Below are 21,249 nucleotides of genomic sequence, written 5' to 3'. Positions count from 1 at the left end.
GAACCACTCTAAATGCGTCTGCCTTGGGAAAGCTAGCGTGTCTCCGACATAGTGATAACACTCATTGCCTTCTCAAGTGCAGTCCTCAAAGTCCTGGAAAATGATCACTGAAAAAGAGTGAGAACCATTGATCTATAATAGAGAACTGGATTGCTCATGACGTCATGAAAGTGAAGCCGCCGCGCCGCCATATTGGTATTCCCCACTGTTCCCATACATTCCATTGAATTAATAGGAAATCGTACAAATTTTATGAGAAAACATCACCTAACAAGTCAGCGGTTTTAAATCTGAAGTATCCCTGTACATTCTTACAATGCGAACACTCTAGGCATGAAAACGTTTTTTTTTTTTATGTCGGGAATTTCCCCTGCTCATTAAAAAGTTATGTTCATTACAGTAGCGAACATCATGAACATGATAAACATCAGCCGGACACGACCTCAACATATATATAACAAATGACAAAGTGCTCATTCTTAAATCTGAAGATATTTGCGTGATCTTGGAGTCTCCGAAATAGATGTTGCTCAATCAGGACATTAAAATATACACATCATAATTTATTCAGAGAAATAACTGACTAACGTTACATACAGTACGGACTTAAAGACATGAAGCTTTATTTCCAAGATGATGCATGGTAAGTTAAGCTTTTCATTTCAGTACAACATAGATTAATATAGTAACAGAGGCTATTGTATTATTCATTGTATATTCAAATCAATTTCTGATACTAATACGTTCATGTTTAATAATTCCTGAATAATTACGTACATAAAGAAATTGACTATATTTTGTGTTGGATCAGTTAACGTAATGTTAAGTTTAGCAGACACACCCACCTTAACGATTTAAATGTATCGCTTATCCTGCCCAAAAAGACCATAAACATTGCAGATAACATCTGAAGTAAAACTGGATTTACATACACCTAACATAAAAACTAATCCCTCGCTTCAAATCGGGTGATTTTAGGTCAGTGTTTTGGCTGTGACTCAATGGTGCTCTCTGCTGGTAGGGAATAGTAAGATGGCGGCTCGAACACTTCCGGTGGCTTCACTGTCTGTCAGCAGTTTAGAACCCGATGAGCGATCCAGTCATTATATATAGATCAGTGGTTAGAACCCTGATGTGGCTGCTTTAAAACATACATGCTGTGTGAATTGATATCATACACATGTTTGAATAGTCATAATGAGTGTTTTCAGTTCTCCCTGCTTTTAGAATAAAAAGATGTTAGCAGGGGTCAAGTGTTCTGAGAGAAACTGCAATGATTTTTGCATTATTGAGCAAATGGTTAAATTACTGTTTTGAACATACTGTACTGTTTTTACACAAGTTGTTTTTACTGTCTGAATCACATTGCGTGGTTGTGTGCGTGTTCCTCTCCTCCCTCTCTGGTGAAGGTCGCACAAGTTGAAACCAAAGCCGAGCATCAGTGGTCGAAACTCTCATTTTCATTGTCTCTCAGTAGTTTAATCATGCGTCAGCTTGACCCTTTTGACAGTCCCGTTTAAATCCTAATCTACTCATCTCATTGCTCTCATCACCATGCACCCTCTCCACAATCAGCACAAGGCTCCATTTCAGCCCTCAGCAATCTGTGTTTTACTTCAGTTCGTCTCTCTTTTTTCCCTCCATTTTTTGCTCTCAGTGTGTAGGTGATTTGTAGCGCTTGAACTCTCTCTCTCCATTATGCACGATTGTTATAATTTCACGCTTTCATGCAATTGAGATCTGTCTCATACTTGATGTATTGTTTTTGAGCGGAAATAGACTGAAATTACATTTCCCAGAACAACAGTAAGCAGTATTTTTGTTGAAAATACATCCATGAAAAAAATAACCTGAGAATCTATTAAGATGTTATTAAATTGATCAAATGTGACAGTAAAACATTTATAATGTTACAAAAATTATGTTTCAAATAAATGCTGTTCTTTTGAACTTTTTATTCATTAAAGAAACTTGACAAAAAATATCATGTTTCCACAAGTATTTTAAAGAAGCACTTGATAATTATCAGTATCGATAATAATAAGAAATATCGCTTGAGCACCAAATCAGCATATAAGAATGATTTCTGTAGGATCATGTGACTGAAGACTGTCTGCTGAAAATTCAGTTTTGCATCACAGGAATAAAATTAAATTTTAAAATATATTAAAGTAGAAAACAGTTATTTTAAATTGTAATATTTCACAATATAATGTTTTTACTGTATTTTTGATCACATATATGTAGCCTTGGCAAGCATATAAGAGTTCTTTCAAAAACATTTTAAAATCTTACTGAGCCCAAACATTTTTGGGGCCCACTGTATATTTTCTGAAAACAATCCATTTTTCTTCTCTATAAAATGTATTGTATTGGTTGATGATTACATCTTTTTACTGGAATACAAGACAAAAATACTGTTCAAGGAAACTTTTTTTTCTAACTGAACTAACAGAACCTTTAATATTTTTCTGGCCTGTGGTAGACTTCACATCTCCAGATGTACAGTACCCTGGGATATATTTGCTCAGCGTGGGTTTAGTATTGCCCTGGGGGTGTTACTGATTGCTTTTGAGGACCTGAAATGATTGTATGTTTGTGCTTCCTGCCAGGATACTGACCAGGTTGTTGGAAGTGTCTGATGACCCTCAGGTTATTGCCGTTGCAGCTCACGACGTGGGGGAATACGTGAGACATTACCCTCGTGGCAAGAGGTGAGCAAGTGTCCTTCATCCATCATCCATAAATGACCATCTTTCCGACTCCGCAGCTCTGCAATTTTATGACTGTTCCTCAGTACCCAAATATCCTGTAGCTCTGTGATTATAGCGCTGAAAATCGCCCAGATTAGAGTTAATACCATCTATGGCAACTGCTTGCATGCAATGATATCGGTGTCAATTTACACTTGCATCACTTCAAAGAGAGCAGCATACTAATTCATCCAGGCTGACCTATTGCAAGATGTTGCCCAAGCTTGTAATTTATATTGTCGGCACATAGCATTCATGATCAGCCAATCAGTTTTAGACTTAAGAACGTTATATATAGTTTTCCTCTAAAAGTAAAGTGATCTGCCACTCGTGTCCAACTCCGCTGTGAGTGGCTAATACCTTCTCTAATCCAGACCATCCTCCCACTGAGGTTAGCCACTCAGAAGACAGCACAATCTCATTTTCCTCTTCAAAACACCCACATTGTTCAAAGAAACCGCGCTGAATCTATAGGGACTCGTTGGTCTCATAAGCCCTGGTTCGAACCCTGTAATTAGACCACTCCAGAACAAATTAGCTTCTGCAGGTGAGCAGTTGTCCAAAAGAATTGCACTCATTTGCGATAAGTGCCAAGATATTACTTTTGTGATCTCCAAGCAGTGATCTGTCTGTCTGTCTTTCTATTTATTTATCTATCCATCCATCCATCCTTCTGTCATTCTTTTGTTCTATTTATTCTGTCTATCTATCGTTCTGTCAATCTGTCTATCTGAATCTATAGTACAGATCCCACAGTTGGCCCATAATGTGTGGGAACATAATGGTTTTGTCAATAATATTTCTTACAGAAGGCAACATTTTTCTATCGTGAACATTTCAGATCAAGTTCAAAATGAATATTTCCAGGCAGCTGCATCAACGAATCAAATCAAAATTGACTGTAATATTGAACATTTTGTGGTGTAACTAATATGATTTTAATGTGCATTTTTTTAAATTGAATAAAAAATAATGAAAAATTATTACATTTTATAAAATATACAATTTTATAAAATAGTTAATTTATGAATTGTTCATTTAAATAGATTTATTTATTTATTTACATACATACAACATTCGTAAAAGGCTACATTAGCATCCTAGCATGATAGTGGCAAGTTTTGCAAGAATTGAAAGGCATAGAGGCCCCGTGTTATTACCCATCTTGCAGAACATAATAATCTGGAACTGCATCTCTCTGCTTCTCTGTCCTTTAGGGTGATCGAACAGCTAGGTGGTAAACAACTAGTGATGAACCACATGCATCATGAAGACCAGCTTGTCCGCTATAATGCCCTGCTGGCTGTTCAGAAGCTCATGGTGCATAACTGGTACGTTTAACTTCATATGCATTAATGAATCCAAGATTTATGTTCAGCATTTATTTATTACTATTTATTATATGTTATTATTATATGTTACTATTATTAATTTATTTACAGAATATCTACACACAATTTTAATCTCTTTAACCAAACATCTCGACATCTTCACTGAAATTCTGGTTGTTGTATTTATTCCTCAAGCAAAACAGCCCCAGTGTTTGTGCCTGACGCAGCATTGCCCTCAATAGTGACCTGGAATAGAGCTTTCTCCTAATCTCTCTTTGCCACGAAGTAGTAATTTTCTCACTTCAGCATTGCATAATTTAATGAATTATTCAGTGGACCATTGTGTCTTTTCAAAACCCAGGGCACAAAATAAGTGGAAAAAAACATGATTATCTTCTCCATCGATGTGTTTGTCAGAGGGGCAAACTGTTGAATCAAGGCCGGCGAGGCACTGGCTCAGGTTCAGATAGAACAAACACATCCTAACACTAGTAGCTCATTATTGTGTCTGCATTCATCCTTAGAAGCTTCAGATTACTCTTTCAACAGGGATGATAAACCTCAAAGGCCCCGGAACACAGCATGCATGTTTAAAGCACAATAGACGTGTACTGGCTTACATTCAGTGGTGTCATGAAGAGCAATTGTTGGCTGTCAGTGTTTCATTACAGTGGCTTTAAATCACCCTTCAAATTGAAAGTTTAGTGCCAAATTGAGCAGAATACAAGTCGCTTTAAATGCTGCCTGAGTGGTATAGATCACTCCTGTATTGGGAGAATGTGGTAACACACGCCATAAAGTATCTCCGAATAATTCATCTTTATCATCGGCCACATTGCAGGAGAAATAAATATGCTCAGGGAAGAATTTATATGCTAGCATTTATACTGTGAACCCAGACAGAGGGTTTTAAATAATCATGCTGTCTAATCAGCATCTTGTTATGCCACACCTGTGAGGTGGATGGATTATCTCGGCAAAGGAGAAGTGCTCACTAACACAGATTTAGACAGATTTGTGAACAATATTTGAGAGAAATAGGCCTTTTGTGTACATAGAAAAAGTCTTAGATCTTTTGAGTTCAGCTCATGAAAAATGGGGGCAAAAACAAAAGTGTTGCATTTATAATTTTGTTCAGTGTATATATACACACACACACACACACACACACACTTGATCATCTCAACAGCTCTTTCATTTCCTTGCTTAGAAACAGTTCTGTCTGCTAATTCTGACTCATGGCAATTGGCAGTGTATCATGGCAATTATTAGCCATTAGCAAAATGGCTCACATGTAATTTTCAGGATTATTTGTGCATAATTTTGAAGCAGTTTGACACAAAGCTTAGCTTGTCACCACCAAAAAGAAAGAAAAAAAGCAAGCAGAACAGTAAGTTTTGATTGTTCTCATTAATAATATAATGGTTGCTTCTGGGTTCAAGTCTCTCAGATACAGACCCAGAGTTAAAAGGGGACTATAAAAAATGGCAATTGCGCTGAAGAGGCAGAGAGTGCATGTATTATATGAAGATCTGAAGGGAGGTAAAGGCCAATTCTTATTTGTATTCTTAATTGGAGGAGGAAATTACAGGGGGTGTAATAGCCAGATGATTGAGTTAAGATTTGGTGAACGTGGTTTCCAAGGTGCTCTCAAGAAGAGCTATAAAAGAAAGGCCTTTCACTGCCTCTTCTCAAACACCCTCTTTGCAATCCAGTTGCATTCATGAATGCCATTTCCATTTGCTGGACTCTTTTTTTATACTTTTATTTTTATACCTTAGGGATGTCTTCTGGTTATCATGGTTTTGAGATGATGTTCTAATAGAGGAACATCTCGTTTCCATGGCATTTTTTTGCATAACACATTGTCTTCATGCTTTTTTGAATAAAGATACTAAAAGGTGCCTTTTCTTTGTTGTTGAGCTTTTTTTTTTTTTACTCAGAGTGTACATACAAAAAAAAACAAAAAAAAAAAAAAAGCATGTGTGGGTACAATTTATTTTCCCCTTGAGAGATGTGGTGCTGCCACCACACTATGGCTGTCGCTTTTTCCCATTCTCACTCCATAGAGACTGTTTGGTGTCATGGCAACAGCCGGAGGAGAAGATGTTTTAGTTGGCGCAGTTCTAGATGACCGACTTTGCACGCTGTTAGCTTATTGTATCTGTACCATCTGGGTTAACCCCTGGAGGTGTGCAGAAATTCAGACAGCGGCTCCACAGTCTCGAGATGTTGGATGACACAGTGTTTAATCAAATGTTTGTTTTGCACAAGCCTTTACGCACTTAAGGACTTCATCCGCGGTCTGTCTGATGCAGCTTAGCGTGAAATCCCTCAGATGTGCTTCGCTGTTATGAAACTTAATTTTATTCGGAAATGAAGTCCTGGTCGGAATAACAGAAAAATTATTAAGCAAGAGTTCACTGCAAAACAAGGTCAAAGATGATCACACCTTTGCTGTGTTATATGCGTCATATCTTTATTATAGAAATAATTCACAAAGTGAATGTGGAAAATTTTGAAGAGAAATTGCTTAAACATCCAAGTGTAAGACATTATTTTATTTTATAACAGACACACACAGATAGATTAAAAATCTAAAGGAAAATGGCATAGACATCATATTCAACACATTATATTGCAACAATTTAAAATGCCTGTTTTCTCTTTGAATATATTTAATATATTTTAAAATTGTTAACAAAGTGCTTCAACTAAGTTGAGTTAAGGGTATGAAGACTTGTGCAATGTAATTTTTTTTCAGTGTTTCCTTTTTAATAAATTTGCAAAGTTGTGCTAAATCTGGGTTTTGCTTTGTCATTATTGTGAGTGGGGTGTAGATTTATGTGGGGAAAAAAAAGTAATTTAAAGCAGTTTAACAACGCAACATAAAATGTAAAAAAAAAAAAAGAATGGGTATGAAGACTTTCTATAGGCACTGTACATACAAAAAAAAACAAAAAAAAAAAAAAAGCATGTGTGGGTACAATTTATTTTCCCCTTGAGAGATGTGGTGCTGCCACCACACTATGGCTGTCGCTTTTTCCCATTCTCACTCCATAGAGACTGTTTGGTGTCATGGCAACAGCCGGAGGAGAAGATGTTTTAGTTGGCGCAGTTCTAGATGACCGACTTTGCACGCTGTTAGCTTATTGTATCTGTACCATCTGGGTTAACCCCTGGAGGTGTGCAGAAATTCAGACAGCGGCTCCACAGTCTCGAGATGTTGGATGACACAGTGTTTAATCAAATGTTTGTTTTGCACAAGCCTTTACGCACTTAAGGACTTCATCCGCGGTCTGTCTGATGCAGCTTAGCGTGAAATCCCTCAGATGTGCTTCGCTGTTATGAAACTTAATTTTATTCGGAAATGAAGTCCTGGTCGGAATAACAGAAAAATTATTAAGCAAGAGTTCACTGCAAAACAAGGTCAAAGATGATCACACCTTTGCTGTGTTATATGCGTCATATCTTTATTATAGAAATAATTCACAAAGTGAATGTGGAAAATTTTGAAGAGAAATTGCTTAAACATCCAAGTGTAAGACATTATTTTATTTTATAACAGACACACACAGATAGATTAAAAATCTAAAGGAAAATGGCATAGACATCATATTCAACACATTATATTGCAACAATTTAAAATGCCTGTTTTCTCTTTGAATATATTTAATATATTTTAAAATGTAATAAAAGTTCTCTAAAGACAATATTTCCAGCAACCATTACTTCAATCTTCAGTGTCACATGATCCTTCAGAAATCAGTCTAATATGCTGATTTGGTGCACAAGAAACATTTATTGTTATTTCAAATGTTAGTTATAAGTTGTGCTGCTTAATAGTTTTGTGGAGACCATGATACTGTTTTCCAGGATTTTATGATGGCCAGAAAACATTTATTTTGAAATACAAATCTTTAGTAACATTATACATGTCTTTACTGTCACTTTTGATCAATTTACTCCATACTTGCTGAAAAAATGTTTTAATTTCTTTAAAAAAAAAAAAAAGTTTGAATGGTAGTATATATCAATATAGATTATTTAATTATAGCTAATTGATTTGTAATTTAGTTTCTATTGTAAAGCATCTTGAATACAAAGGCATCAACACTTTATTTTAATTCAATATACTATACATATTGTTTATCCAGCTGGACTCAGGCACCTTGTCCAAAACTTGAACAGTCAGTATACCAACAGGTTCTAAATGTGCATGAGAGGAAAATTAAAAATGTAAAACCTGTCACTCATTTAGTGTAACCTTAAAATCATGATCTAAAAAAACTGCTGTTAAAATCGGAAAACTTAAAAGGGACTACATTTGAAAATTAGCTGTAAAAACTAAACCGGCACATTTACAGAAATATTAATAATGTGCACTTGCCCTTTAACTCCTAACTGAATAAAGTATGCTTAGATATTTAAATATTTAGATATTTATTTTAGTATTATTTCTAAAGACTTTATGATGATGTGTATGGCGATGTACCATGAGAATTCAGCATTACCATTTCTTGAACTCGGGAACTCTTAAACTGGATAATTCTAGAAGCAGTCCACAGAGTAATAGAACATTCATTTGAAGCCTCTTAAGGTCCTCACACACTGAGGCCGACATTTTCGTTTGTATTTTTTCGTATTCTTCATCCTAAACATTTGTCACGCACAGAAACCTTGCACACTGAGTCCAATGCGTATTAATTAATTTGCAAAACAATACAAAATGGAGTATGCTTAGATATTTAAATATTTAGATATTTATTTTAGTATTATTTCTAAAGACTTTATGATGATGTGTATGGCGATGTACCATGAGAATTCAGCATTACCATTTCTTGAACTCGGGAACTCTTAAACTGGATAATTCTAGAAGCAGTCCACAGAGTAATAGAACATTCATTTGAAGCCTCTTAAGGTCCTCACACACTGAGGCCGACATTTTCGTTTGTATTTTTTCATATTCTTCATCCTAAACATTTGTCACGCACAGAAACCTTGCACATGCGTATTAATTAATTTGCAAAACAATACAAAATGGAGTCTTCAAGCAGTGAGGATGATTTTGAAAAAAAAAGAGAAAAAGAAAGAGGAAATATTGGGTCCATCCAATCCTGAGATTGCATAGAGCAGAAGGAGAATTCCACTTCCTTATCAAGGAGTGGGAATTATACTGCAGGATTATCCCGAGGGATTCAAAGTTTACTTCAGTGCTTTTTATTTTTTTAAATGCATGGTGTTATTGATGCCTGGTAGCCACAATAGAGTCGTCTCTTTCTTTTCAGCTTTCAAAATCAGCCACGGCTCTTCAAACACAAGGTCGCCATGGGTCATAGTCGTATTTACCACAGGTTGAATGAATAAGGCCACAGACATAGTCAAGCATCTCATAAGCCATACTCAGAGGATGAGTCTGCCGTCTCTCGCTGTATATGCGGGATGAATGAGGATGGAAACTCTCGTCTGGCAGGTTTGCTAACTTTTCTTGCTGTTAGTTATAAGACCTTGACATTGAAAAAATGAAGGAATCAGTTTAAGGTGTCAGTGAAGAAGTTAAGAGTCTCTTGAAGTCATCACGCTGACACCATGACCCTCACATACATCTTGTGGTTTGGGTCGATTGTAAGTTTGGCAGAAAATTAGATGTAAAATGCAGGTGATTGAGCCCAGTGGAGACTTTGCTTCAGTCTGATTGTTGTCTTTGTCCTGTTTGTTCTGGAGGACTGGGTTTGTGTGAGTTGTGTTCGATGCCATTCAGTCTAAAATTCTGAGACCACACTGAAAATGTGAGATACGAAGTCTATTTTAAACCTGGGAAAACTTACTAAATTATACCTCAGACATGATTTGTAGTGCTTTTTAGTAGGAAATGATTCAGTACGATTCATTTGCAAGGTAATGTGTTTCTCTGCATACCCATTTTAGACTGCACTAAAATTTCTACATTTTTAATTTTTTTATTCATAAGATGAGGGACCATTTTGGCCTTTAAATGAAGACCTTTATGAAAGTTTTCATAGGGCATTTTAATATATGAATGTCATTTACTGCTGATCTTTATATTAGTTTGAAGCTTTACTTCAATTAGCACAAAGCAGGGCAACTAATCTGACATTAATATTCAATTTACCATGTTCCACAGACAGACCTTATGGTACTATGTAAACTGTTAGCTTAGCTTCTGTCTAAAGCAAAGCTCTATCATTTTATGAATATGTGGTGCCTACATTCAACATTAAATACATCAGATTTCAGGCTATATTCTCTACAACTGGTATTCCCAAACATTTTTATCAGCCAAACCCCTGACATAAAATTCTCTTGAAGTACCCCCTGAGATTTTAAGTTAAACACATATTAATATGTCTTTAAATTCTTCCTTTTCAAAAATATAAACCCTCTAGCTTTTATTTTGGTGAAAAACTGCAGGGATAATATGTGTTTAGCTGACAACAGGTTTATTAATATTTCTTGTTACACATCTGGTACAATGCTGAAAACTTGTATCCACAAAAAAATGTTGGAAATGATTCAAATGTGAAAATTAAGTGATGCATGGTGTGTTCCCAAATGTATTATAAGCGACCTGCAGAGATGGAGTTCATGTGAATCAGCATTTACTGGGAACCAGAAAGCTAAAAACATGAGCTGCTTGCGTGTAAATAAACACAGTGCCGTGCTTCACTCATGCAGTGCATCAGACTAAACCGCAGCCTTTTGAGATTTCAATTATATTTTAATTCATTATGCAGCCCTATTTATTTATTTTTTTTATGATTTTTACATTTTATGGCTTAATTATTTATTAGGTTTTCATCAACTCATGTACCTCCTGCAGTTCCGCTTGGGAAACCCTGCTCTGCAGTTACTTAAATCTCCACAACAAACCCTTAATGGCATGCATATCTTGTTTTGCCAGCTAGCTGTGAACATATTAGCTCAATTAATATTTAAATTGGCAGTCAAGCTGTTATTAATCCTCATATTTTCTGCTGTTTTATCTCTTTTGCTGGATCCCCAATGAATCAGCCCTCTGTGATTCTCTCCTTCCATCTCTTCCGCCGCTTATCTGCTTTGTTTCCATGCAAATATCGGCTGATGTGCTGAAGTCAAACCCAGTAGATGTTTGACAAGCTGCCAGAAATGACAATTAATGAATGACAGGTGTGACTAATGTAGTCAATTTGCCCATAAAGGAAGAGAAGACCTGAACTCACATAGTTGTTTCTGAGCTCAGATGACTTCAGAGCGTATATTCTACCACAGTAGTTTTTAAACCCTGGGTTGCAACCCTCGGGTAGGTCGCGAGACTTAAAAAAATGGGTCACCTGGATGATTTAAGGAAAATGTATATATGTATGTATCAAAGTTCAAGACTCAGGGAAGAATAAAACGGCAAACAGCAAACGTAACTTTAACAACAAAAAGAACAACAAAATGAAAGTAAGCAGCAGCCGCCTCATGGCAGACACCAGTGCGTCTCTGTCTCTCTGTGTTTGCACTCTGGAGAGCATCAAAGGTTTCTAATTACAACGTGTTTTTACAGCGTTGAACATTGTAGCCAATCACAGCCATATCTGTTGATTTCTTCAATGCAAGAAATTTCTGGCCAATCAGATGTTTCAGTTAGTCAGAATCTACTCACCACTCAAAATGCCAGAGTTTTTGTTCAGTCCTGAATTCTGCAAGCTAATCCTCTCACTATAACAATGTGTAGACACAATGTAAATAAGAGATGTATTGTGCAGTGTACAGAGATTCATTAATTATAACTGATTTTTCTGAAATCGCAATAAACTGAAATGAGTGACAGCTCAGTAATTATTAAGGGAGCGCTCTTTGGGTCTTGGGTGTAATCCATTCAGAATTTGAATAAAAGTTTTGTTTTTCATGCTGCTAAGAAGACCAACTTGGCGAACATGCTGCAGAGTTTCAGGAGTGACATCTGCATATAATTGGGGGATTCCTTCTTCGAAATCACAATGATTGATATAGTGATAATCATAAGAATGGACTGGACAAAATATGATGTAAAAATAGATGTGCATGAAAGCTAAAGCACCCTCACTAATTTCAGAAGCACCCTCAGTGATTGATTCTAGAACAGAGAGCATCCTTCCAGAGCACGCATACGCGACGTGATGAAGTCTGGTTAGAGTAGACCAACACACGCTTTAGTGCGCGTGCGCATTTAGAGTGCGATCTTTCACTGCATTATTCAGTTTATTAATATGCATTAAGAATGATCACATAATTCACAATTAAAAGAACCAAAGACTTAAACTACTTCAGTCTGTGTGCATTGAATTTATTTAATTCACGAGTTTCACAATTTGAGTTGAATTACTGAAATAAATGAACTTTTCCATGACATTCTAATTTATTGAGATGCACCTGTATGTATATGTATGTATATATATATGTATATAATAGGCGTCGTGTCAATTTAAAAAGAAAAAATTAGGGTCACTCTTAAAAAGGTTTGAAAACCACTGCTCTACTAGATGAACTTCTTGACAGTTCACAGGTTGTACATGTTAGATTTTCAGCAGATGTGGTAATTGCTTTCTTGGAAACATGTTTATTCTGACATGAATGATGCGAGATACGAGGCATATATTGTGTATCATTTCTCAATTGTGTGCTCCTTCATAAGCTGTGCAATCTTGTCTGAAGCACCTGAGGCCTGAAGTAAAGCACACCACTCTAAAAAGGTCAGAGTTAAGGAGAAACTGTAATGAGGTTTGACATAAAGACAGGAAACGCCGACAGCTTTGGCTGGACATCAAGATGGTGGACACTTTGAAAGGATTTAAATGACACATAGCATTTCCCAACAGTTGAGAAACCACAGGAATCGAACCTCATGAAGATTATTCTGGAAGGCAGGTAGAATTGAATGTAGTTAGATTGGAGAAACCACTGTGTTGGAGCTGATGGAAAATGCTGTGATCAAACGTGCGTGTCTTTTGTAATCACCTCTTTCCGCACACACGATACATATTTTTTTCTCACTGAGCTTAAAGTTGCGGCTCAAAAACCTGCTATTTTACTTCCATAAAGGCTTGAGGAATATCCGGAAATACAAAGGTGCATATCATAGGTGTTCAAAAAGATAAACCGGCATAATCATTCTATGGTCTTTATTTTTTCTTTTCAGGGAGTACCTGGGGAAGCAGTTGCAGTCCACCGAGCAGTCGACTCCAGCTGTAGCTGCACGAAGCTGAACTGCTGCTGTGCTTGTGTGTGAGCCAGTGTGTTTGATTCAGTGTTCTTGGTGTGAATGTAAATCTGTGCTGTATAGAATGAACACGTTAAACAAAAGCAGAACTGATGTATTGAACCCTAAATTTATGATTTGCTTCTTCTTTATTGTGCTCAATGTCGTTGTGTAAAGTTGTGTGTCCTTATAATAAAATCACATTTTACAAGTGATCGGAACAGTTCACAGAGTAATATTAAATGTTATTTATGTCTTCAGTGTAAAACAAAGAGTATGCATTCCAAATAAAGACTCTACCCTGACAAATATTTCTGTTGAAATATCCACTTTTTCATTCAAATATTTTTGAGACATCAGTTTTTGTGGTCGAGTTGTAAGGTGTGTATGTATGTATGTATGTGTATATATATATATAATATAATATGTAGCCTATGGTTATCTCTGATAGATAGATTAATTGACAGACAGACAGAATCATATCATGTCTGATTATTTTTCTCAGAATAGATGGAAAAATGATCTGAAGTTATTTGCACTTCATCCCAGGAGTTTATAGAAACACAGATTGATTTTCTGTGTCTTGCTCAAATAACAGATTCATATGATAATCCTTCAATATCAGAAGTCCCTAGACCATATCATTTCTTTCAGTGTAATAAGCAATACAACCACCTTCAAGTCATAATTTTATTTTCTGTGTTTCACAATGTTTTGCTTGTGAAAGGGCTCAAAAACTGCTACTAAACAGCTATTTCAAACTTTTTTTTTTTAGATCATAGACTATTCTCTAAGGGAATATGTTATTAACCTTTAGGAGAACTTTGTCTTTTGACATGAATGTGTCTTCATAATCAAGAAACTGAAGTGTCTTATAACAACACTATGAACCTCAGATCTTGAAATGTGATTTCATATTTTCACGTTAAAGGGCTTCTAGTTTTTCATATTTCCCACCTTCTTTCTGGTGACGTATGCCAGACTTCTTTAGTTGATCTGCCTCCATTTTTGAGTGCAATACCCACAATCAAGATCCAGTCAACAACCATTGCACAGACCCAAGTCTCCACCCTTTTTGGATAGCCATTACACTCAATTGTATGGATGTACCTTTATTTTTTAATTATTATTTTTTTTTTTTAAACTAAATTACTTACATTGTATGGACAAAAACAGCTGAAACATTCTTCAAAATTTCTCCTCCTGTGTTCCACAGAAGAAAGTCTGCAGCATTTTTTGCAGCATCTCCCACATGACAGCGTTCTAAAAATGTCGCTATAGTTAAATTTAAAAAATTTAAACTTTAAAAACTATCTCTACATTCCACTGCCCTGCATCTTGCGTTTTAAACGCAAAAAAAAAAAATGTGTTTGTGTGAATGGCCCAAAACATCACAGAAAATTATATTCCTCATGTTGTCAGCTTCTTGAATATTTCCAATCAGATTCATGTATTTTATTTTATTTCATGTCACAGCGGGCCTTTTCACACCTTTTATGATAAGGTGTCACACCTGTGTCATTCGTAAACACAAACCCATTTGCCAATTTGCAGCATTTCTTGTGCATCCCATTTTTTAAATAACCTCCCAGAACCTTTTCCATACACGACCGGGCAGAGCATCAGACGAGAGCAGATGCATCCACTGGGTAATTTGTGTTCAGTTGCCCCCTCTTCTCTCTCTCTCTCTCTCTCTCTCTCTCTCTCTCTCTAAATGGAAAACAAGCTGTAGCAGTAGCACTATCGGTTAGCAAATAGCCCGGTACTCATTGTGCTTTGTGGATGTCCATACACGACCGGGCAGAGCATCAGACGAGAGCAGATGCATCCACTGGGTAATTTGTGTTCAGTTGCCCCCTCTTCTCTCTCTCTCTCTCTCTCTCTCTCTCTAGATGGAAAACAAGCTGTAGCAGTAGCACTATCGGTTAGCAAATAGCCCGGTACTCGTTGTGCTTTGTGGATGTCCAGATAGAGATAACCTTCAAAGCCTATTACCACCACACTATCTGACAGATCCACAGCACATATTATTATCAACTCATTCGGGATGGGTAGAGGGTCATTTGAATTCTAATAGGGTCATCTTAGGCTCTGTGAAACAAGGTTGTTAGTGGCATTATCAGATGCCTGATTCGACATTACTGGGAAACTAGTTTTTTCTTTCACATCTCCATCCTATGCTGATGCTGCTTTTGTGTCAAGAATGAATTGACTCATCTATGATCCCACATCTCAGCAGCGCTGTATGGCGTGCCAGTGCTTGTATGACACTTCCCACACTGAGTGGCTGCTTTAAGTATTGTGTGACTCAGACATCCTTTTCCCATAATCAATTATGATGTTTTGTAAGGGCTCTTGGAGGCATGTCGCTTTGAGAACTCTTCGCCAATGGCTTTTGTGAAGTCTTTTTCACGCTGCATGTAGCATTTCCAAGGGCTGTTTTTATAAACGGCCTCTTTTAGTGACATTAAATGCACTGATTACATTTTCTAGCAAGGACAAAACTTCTAATTGACTCAGACTTGGTTTACTTATGTTTCAACAACAATCTCCAATGCTTGCTTACAGCTGCATGTTGCAGTCGGATGTTTGCAGCGGTGGCTTACCGAGCTGCTCACTGAGGTTGTCAGTTGAAGATGTGGCTTTGTAATACAGGTGGAATATTATTGACTAACTTTATTGACCGGATTTGTCCGCTCTTGTTGACATGGGTCACAGATTGCCTGTTTCCATGGTTACAGTTAAAACAGGAGCAACTCCGACAGCATTTAAGAGTGATTTCCCCGTCATCCTGATAGCAGATGGACTTTGACAGCAAGATTTATTGTGGCATTTGTTGTTTTCAAAGTTTTCAGATCTACCTTTGTGTGTGACTAGAAGCTGAATCTCATCCAATCACTGTAATGACATTAAGGAACTATTTGAATTCATAAAATAATAGTATCATATGTATTGTTAAGCATAATGAAGTACTTTCAGTGAATAATTTTTGTGGATGATGTAAATTTGCACAGATGGCTGCACTGTCTTTAGATATTGGATCACATTTATACCGCTTTGTTACAATCAGTCTGCGATTGAATCCATTTGACATTTTGCAGCCGTAAGCTCTCCTTCTCCAATGAACCGTTCACTAACAACAGGAGTTCCTATTCAGCTCCTGATTGCTGAGATCAGGGCCATTTCATGGCACATCGGTAGCGAAACTGCCTTTAACCCTGCAGCATCAGCCAATATAAGCTCATTCATTGAAGCACACTGTTATGGAAATCAGACTTACAGGACACATTTCTCTGATATTTGTTATTAAATGTAGATGTTGTGCAATTAATCATCTTTGGTTAGCTCAAAAATATCTAGAATCAAGATGATAATCATAGGGATCAGAAAACTGCTGAAAGATATTGATAAAAGATATTGATATTTCTTTAGAAGTCACAAAGACTACCAGGATGTTTATACAAAATGTGGTCCCCTTGCATATATACAGCTCATATGTCTAGACATTCATTGATGTTTAGTATACTATAAATGGATGGATATGTATCTGGTTTGCTTTGATGTTGGTCACATGGTTGATTTTATATGTGATGTTGAGTGTTTTTTTTGTTTCTTTGTTTTAACCTATTTTGTTTGGTTTGGTTTTCAATTTATTTTTATTTTCTTTTATTGTTTTTGTTTTGTTTCTTACTTGGTTTTATCTTGTGCTTTTTGTTTCAATTTATTTATTTTGTGTGTGTGTTGTTTTTGTGCTTTGTCCTTTTTTCATTGTTTTATCTTTAGTGTATTTTTTTCCTTTTGTGTTTCATTTTATTTATTTTATTTTTGGCTTTTAGATTTTTTTTTATTATTATTTTATTTTATTTTGCCTTAAAGTCCCAAAGTAATTACAAATAATCATCAATGAAATTATGTGGTTAGATCAATATTCAGATCTAAAGCCAGCAGTCATAGAACTGACTTTTACTTGCTTTTAGGCAGGTTGCTATTTATTACTGGCTCATATCATAAAATGCAGAACCACAGAGAATAGAGCTCAACCATAAATTTATCCTCCAATATTGCACCATCCGCACTAATGGCTGTTTAAGAGTGCTCAATCTTCAGGCCTGTTCTAGCATGACACAGACTTTGATCAAGCTTAGGCACCATCAGCTGAGCCATCTGTGACTAGCCTTTAATTGGAGAGGCTCTGCAATGTACAGGTGGGCTGAAACAGAACAAAATCTGAAGATTGTGTTCCTTTTTATCACTGTGTGCATGATGAACACTCGCCCATTACAACAAAAACCGATGGTCGCTGTGTTTGGGATTAACAACAATAAATTAGAAGGTGAGCATAGACTGCAAATGAAGCAGAGATAATTCAAGAGCTGTTTTCATCCCTAGTGTGCAGTCCATATGCTGCAGTACATTACTTATAGATGTGATTGTCAACATTACTGAGTGTACTGTGTGGAAACAATTTATCTTGCAAAGGAGAGACACAAAAAGGAAAAATGTCATGCTCTTCCACAGATCACTTCCATTTTTGTCACACTTATTAATTAGCATTTGATATAGGACAGATTGACTATTTGTTGTAAATGTGTGGATATATATGAGCACGGAAATCACATGTCTGGTAATAAACTCTAAATTTTGAATCTGCTGCTTGGTTTATGACTACCTGACAGATCTATAAGGACTTCCAGTAAATCTATTTTTCTTCTTGGAAGCATGCCTTTAGCTGTGAGACAAAGTGTTGATAACCTGTCTGTTATTCTCAGTAGCTTTCTACAATTGGCTCTTTGTGTTATTTCTTATTATTTTGCTCTACAGTAGCATTCAGAGTGGTTAAGGATTGTGTCTCTTATTTTTTCCTTGCAGGCAGCATTCTTGATTTGTCATTGTAACACTTGATTTGTATTTGTGAGGGCACAAACAATCTGGCTGGGAGGTCTGACGTTTGGAGGGAAATCACGCACTCTCTGAACTGCTGCACCTTGGTGAATATATATATAAAAGAAACTTTGGTTTCCATGGAAACTGTTTCTAAACAAACCGATGCCTTCACACAGTATACTCCTTTCATTCTTCAAGGGCACTGAAAAAATAGAAAGAACAATCCCACCATCTCGCTCTTTCTACCTCTCTCACTAACACTCTCTCTCTCTCTTCTCCATAAACTGTCCTCTCCACTTTTTCCTTCTGGTCAATTTCAGCAGGTTATTTCTCACCCTACTTTAGCTACAGATGCCACACATTTCAAAAAATTATAATTCATAAGTTTAAAGCACATATATATTAATATATTTATTTATACTTGATAAGATTGGAGAGTTTCTTCTTCAACAGTGTGTTCAACTGCTGAGCTTGGGTTTAAAAGATGATGTCATAAAAGAGATTCATGTGACTCTGATGGAGTTTTTTTCTTTCTTGTCCTTGACTTGATTTACCTTGAAATAGAATTGCACACAGTTACATTTTCTCCTTTTTCTAACATATAAGTTTTCTCTTCCAGCAGTGCTTGAATTTATCATTGGCAAATAATACATTTTTTGTGATGTGCTAGTTTTGATTGTACACATAATCATTTTGAAATGACACACACAAATAAAGGGATTTAGTCATTATTCTCTATCCTTTTGATGATTTTTTTAAAGTTTTTTTTTTGCCTCTTCAAAAACGAATGTTATGAAACATGAGATCAATTAGTCTATGAAGCACCTGCTGTTCTAAAGTGACACTGTGACACCAGTAGCAACAAGGAAGGCAGCATCTCTCTTGCCTCTTCTCTGTGAATGTGAGGGGGAGTGAAGGCAGGTGTAAAAAGTCACATTAGAGGAGGCTGTGCCTCCAAGTCACTGTTATTGGCTGATCATGCTGTGTGTGGAATAATGGTGCAGATCATGTTCATAACAGGTTTGCAAATGGGCCTGAAACTAATGAAAATAGATGGACTAATTAAAAAATAAACTACACAACCACTTGAACACCAATTAGACTGCATCTGAATATGAAAGTGAAAGAGTAGTATGTCCAAATGCATTTTTTTATTTATAGAACAGTATATAGGCAAAAAGTACCTTGATGACCTACAGTCTACTACTTCTGGCAAGATTCTAAAGTGCATATCTGATGATATCCCATGAGGCCATGGGAGAGGATTTGTGAATGGCAGTGAAGCCACACAACTGACACTGTACAGTAGGTCACATGATGATGACATCACAATTGATGTAGTACGTCTGGATTACATTCATACTACACACATTCATAATATGGACCCTTTTCACAGACTGTGACGATGTTGCTGCCGTGCTGCTTTGCGGTTTGTGAGTAGCTCCGTGTAGCTTTGTTTTTCTGTTGGAATCTCACTATCTACTAACTTAATTCTCACCAATTTTCTGATATTGTCTATCAAACTAATTTGACATCAGTTTTAATCTAAACCGCTAGCGCAGTGCGTTAGCATTCCATTAGCCTGTTAGCTTGTCATTAACATTTCCATTCGCGTTTCCTACCATTTCTTTTTCTCTCTTGCTCCGTTTCTTTTCTCTCTTGCTCCATTTTTCATGAGTTCATCAAACAACTGTGGTAAGTCGGAAATCATTCAACAATCATGGTGAGTCAAGGCTTCTACTCCTGTTATTGTCACTTGCACTGCTTGCCACATGTATACTGTAGCCTTCTCTGTCAGCAGCGAGGGATTCACATGTGATAAATGCAGGGAAATAGTTAGGCTGACAGATAAGATTTCAGAACTAGAGACACGCATCCAAACTTTAATTGAGGATAGTGAGAATGTGAGATTCCTTAGATATGGCTTTGGATATATCTAAGCTTTGCGAGTCCTGTACGTTGTTCTGTTCCGGTTGCAGAGATTTTATCAAAGAATTTGCTGATTTTCTATCTGAGTTAGTGCTGGCTGCAGATAAACTCTTAATTGTTGGTGATTTTAATATCCATGTTGATAATGAAAAAGATGCATTGGGATCAGCATTTATAGACATTCGGAACTCTATTGGGGTCGACAACACGTGTCAGGGCCTACTCATTTTCGTAATCATACTTTAGATTTAATACTGTCACATGGAATTTATGTTAATGGCATTGAAATTCTGCTGCAGAGTGATGATATCTCCGATAATTATCTAGTCTTGTGTATTCTCCATATAGCTAAAGCTGCAAACTCAACTCCTTTTTACAAATATGGTAGATCCATCACTTCTACAACAAAAGACTTTGTAAATAATCTTCTTGACTTGTCTCAATTCCTCAGCAAATCCAATAGCTCAGAAAAATGTGATGTTGTAACAGCAACTATGGGCTCTCACTCTTTTCTAGCACTTTAGATATGGTTGCTCCTTTACACTTAAAGAAGATTAAGGAAAACAGTCCTACACCATGGTATAACAAACACACTCGCACCTTAAAGAGAGCAGCCCGGAAAATGGAGCACAGCTGGAAGAAAAAAAACTAGAGGTATTTCGTATTGCATGGAGGGAAAGTACTTATAGAAAAGCTCTAAAAACTGCTAGATATGCGTACCTTTCATCTCTTTTAGAAGAAAACAAACACAACCCCAGGCATTTATTCAATACAGTGGCTAAATTAACAAAAAATTAAAGGGTTAGTTCACCCAAAAATTCTGTCATTAATTACTCACCCTCGTGTTGTTCAAAACACGTAAGACCTTCATTCTTCTTCGGAACACATTTTAAGATATTTTTGATGACATATGAGGGCTCTCTGACCCTCCCATAGACAGCAAGGTAACTACCACGTTCAAGGTCCAGAAAAGTACCAAGATGATCGACAAAGTAGTCCGTGTGACATCAGTGGTTCAACTGTAAAGTTGCGAAGCTACAAGAATACTTTTTTCCACAAAGAAAACAAAAATAACGACTTTATTCCACATTTTCGTCTCTACTGCGTCACTTGTGGACGCGCGTTCACG

At 36.5% G+C, this 21,249-nt stretch overlaps 1 protein-coding gene across 2 annotated transcripts in view; it reads left to right on the top strand.

Moving 5' to 3' along the window:
- LOC107664082 (V-type proton ATPase subunit H) overlaps nucleotides 1-13,612 on the top strand; it is a 41,682-nt gene extending 28,070 nt beyond the window's left edge. For both annotated transcript variants that reach the window (XM_016454539.1, XM_016454538.1), the window contains 3 exons: nucleotides 2,613-2,714; nucleotides 3,971-4,084; nucleotides 13,248-13,612. In XM_016454539.1, the coding sequence (XP_016310025.1) occupies nucleotides 2,613-2,714; nucleotides 3,971-4,084; nucleotides 13,248-13,314 (283 nt within the window). In that variant the 3' untranslated portion in view covers nucleotides 13,315-13,612. The remainder of the gene's footprint in view (nucleotides 1-2,612; nucleotides 2,715-3,970; nucleotides 4,085-13,247) is intronic.
- The last annotated feature ends 7,637 nt before the right edge of the window (nucleotides 13,613-21,249 follow it).

The sequence above is a fragment of the Sinocyclocheilus anshuiensis genome, unplaced genomic scaffold (genome assembly GCF_001515605.1).
Source record: "Sinocyclocheilus anshuiensis isolate Anshui unplaced genomic scaffold, SAMN03320099.WGS_v1.1 scaffold23, whole genome shotgun sequence".
In the NCBI taxonomy this organism is placed as follows: Eukaryota; Metazoa; Chordata; class Actinopteri; order Cypriniformes; family Cyprinidae; genus Sinocyclocheilus; species Sinocyclocheilus anshuiensis.
Note: the sequence above shows the minus strand (reverse complement) of the source record. Positions and strands in the feature narration are given on the sequence as shown.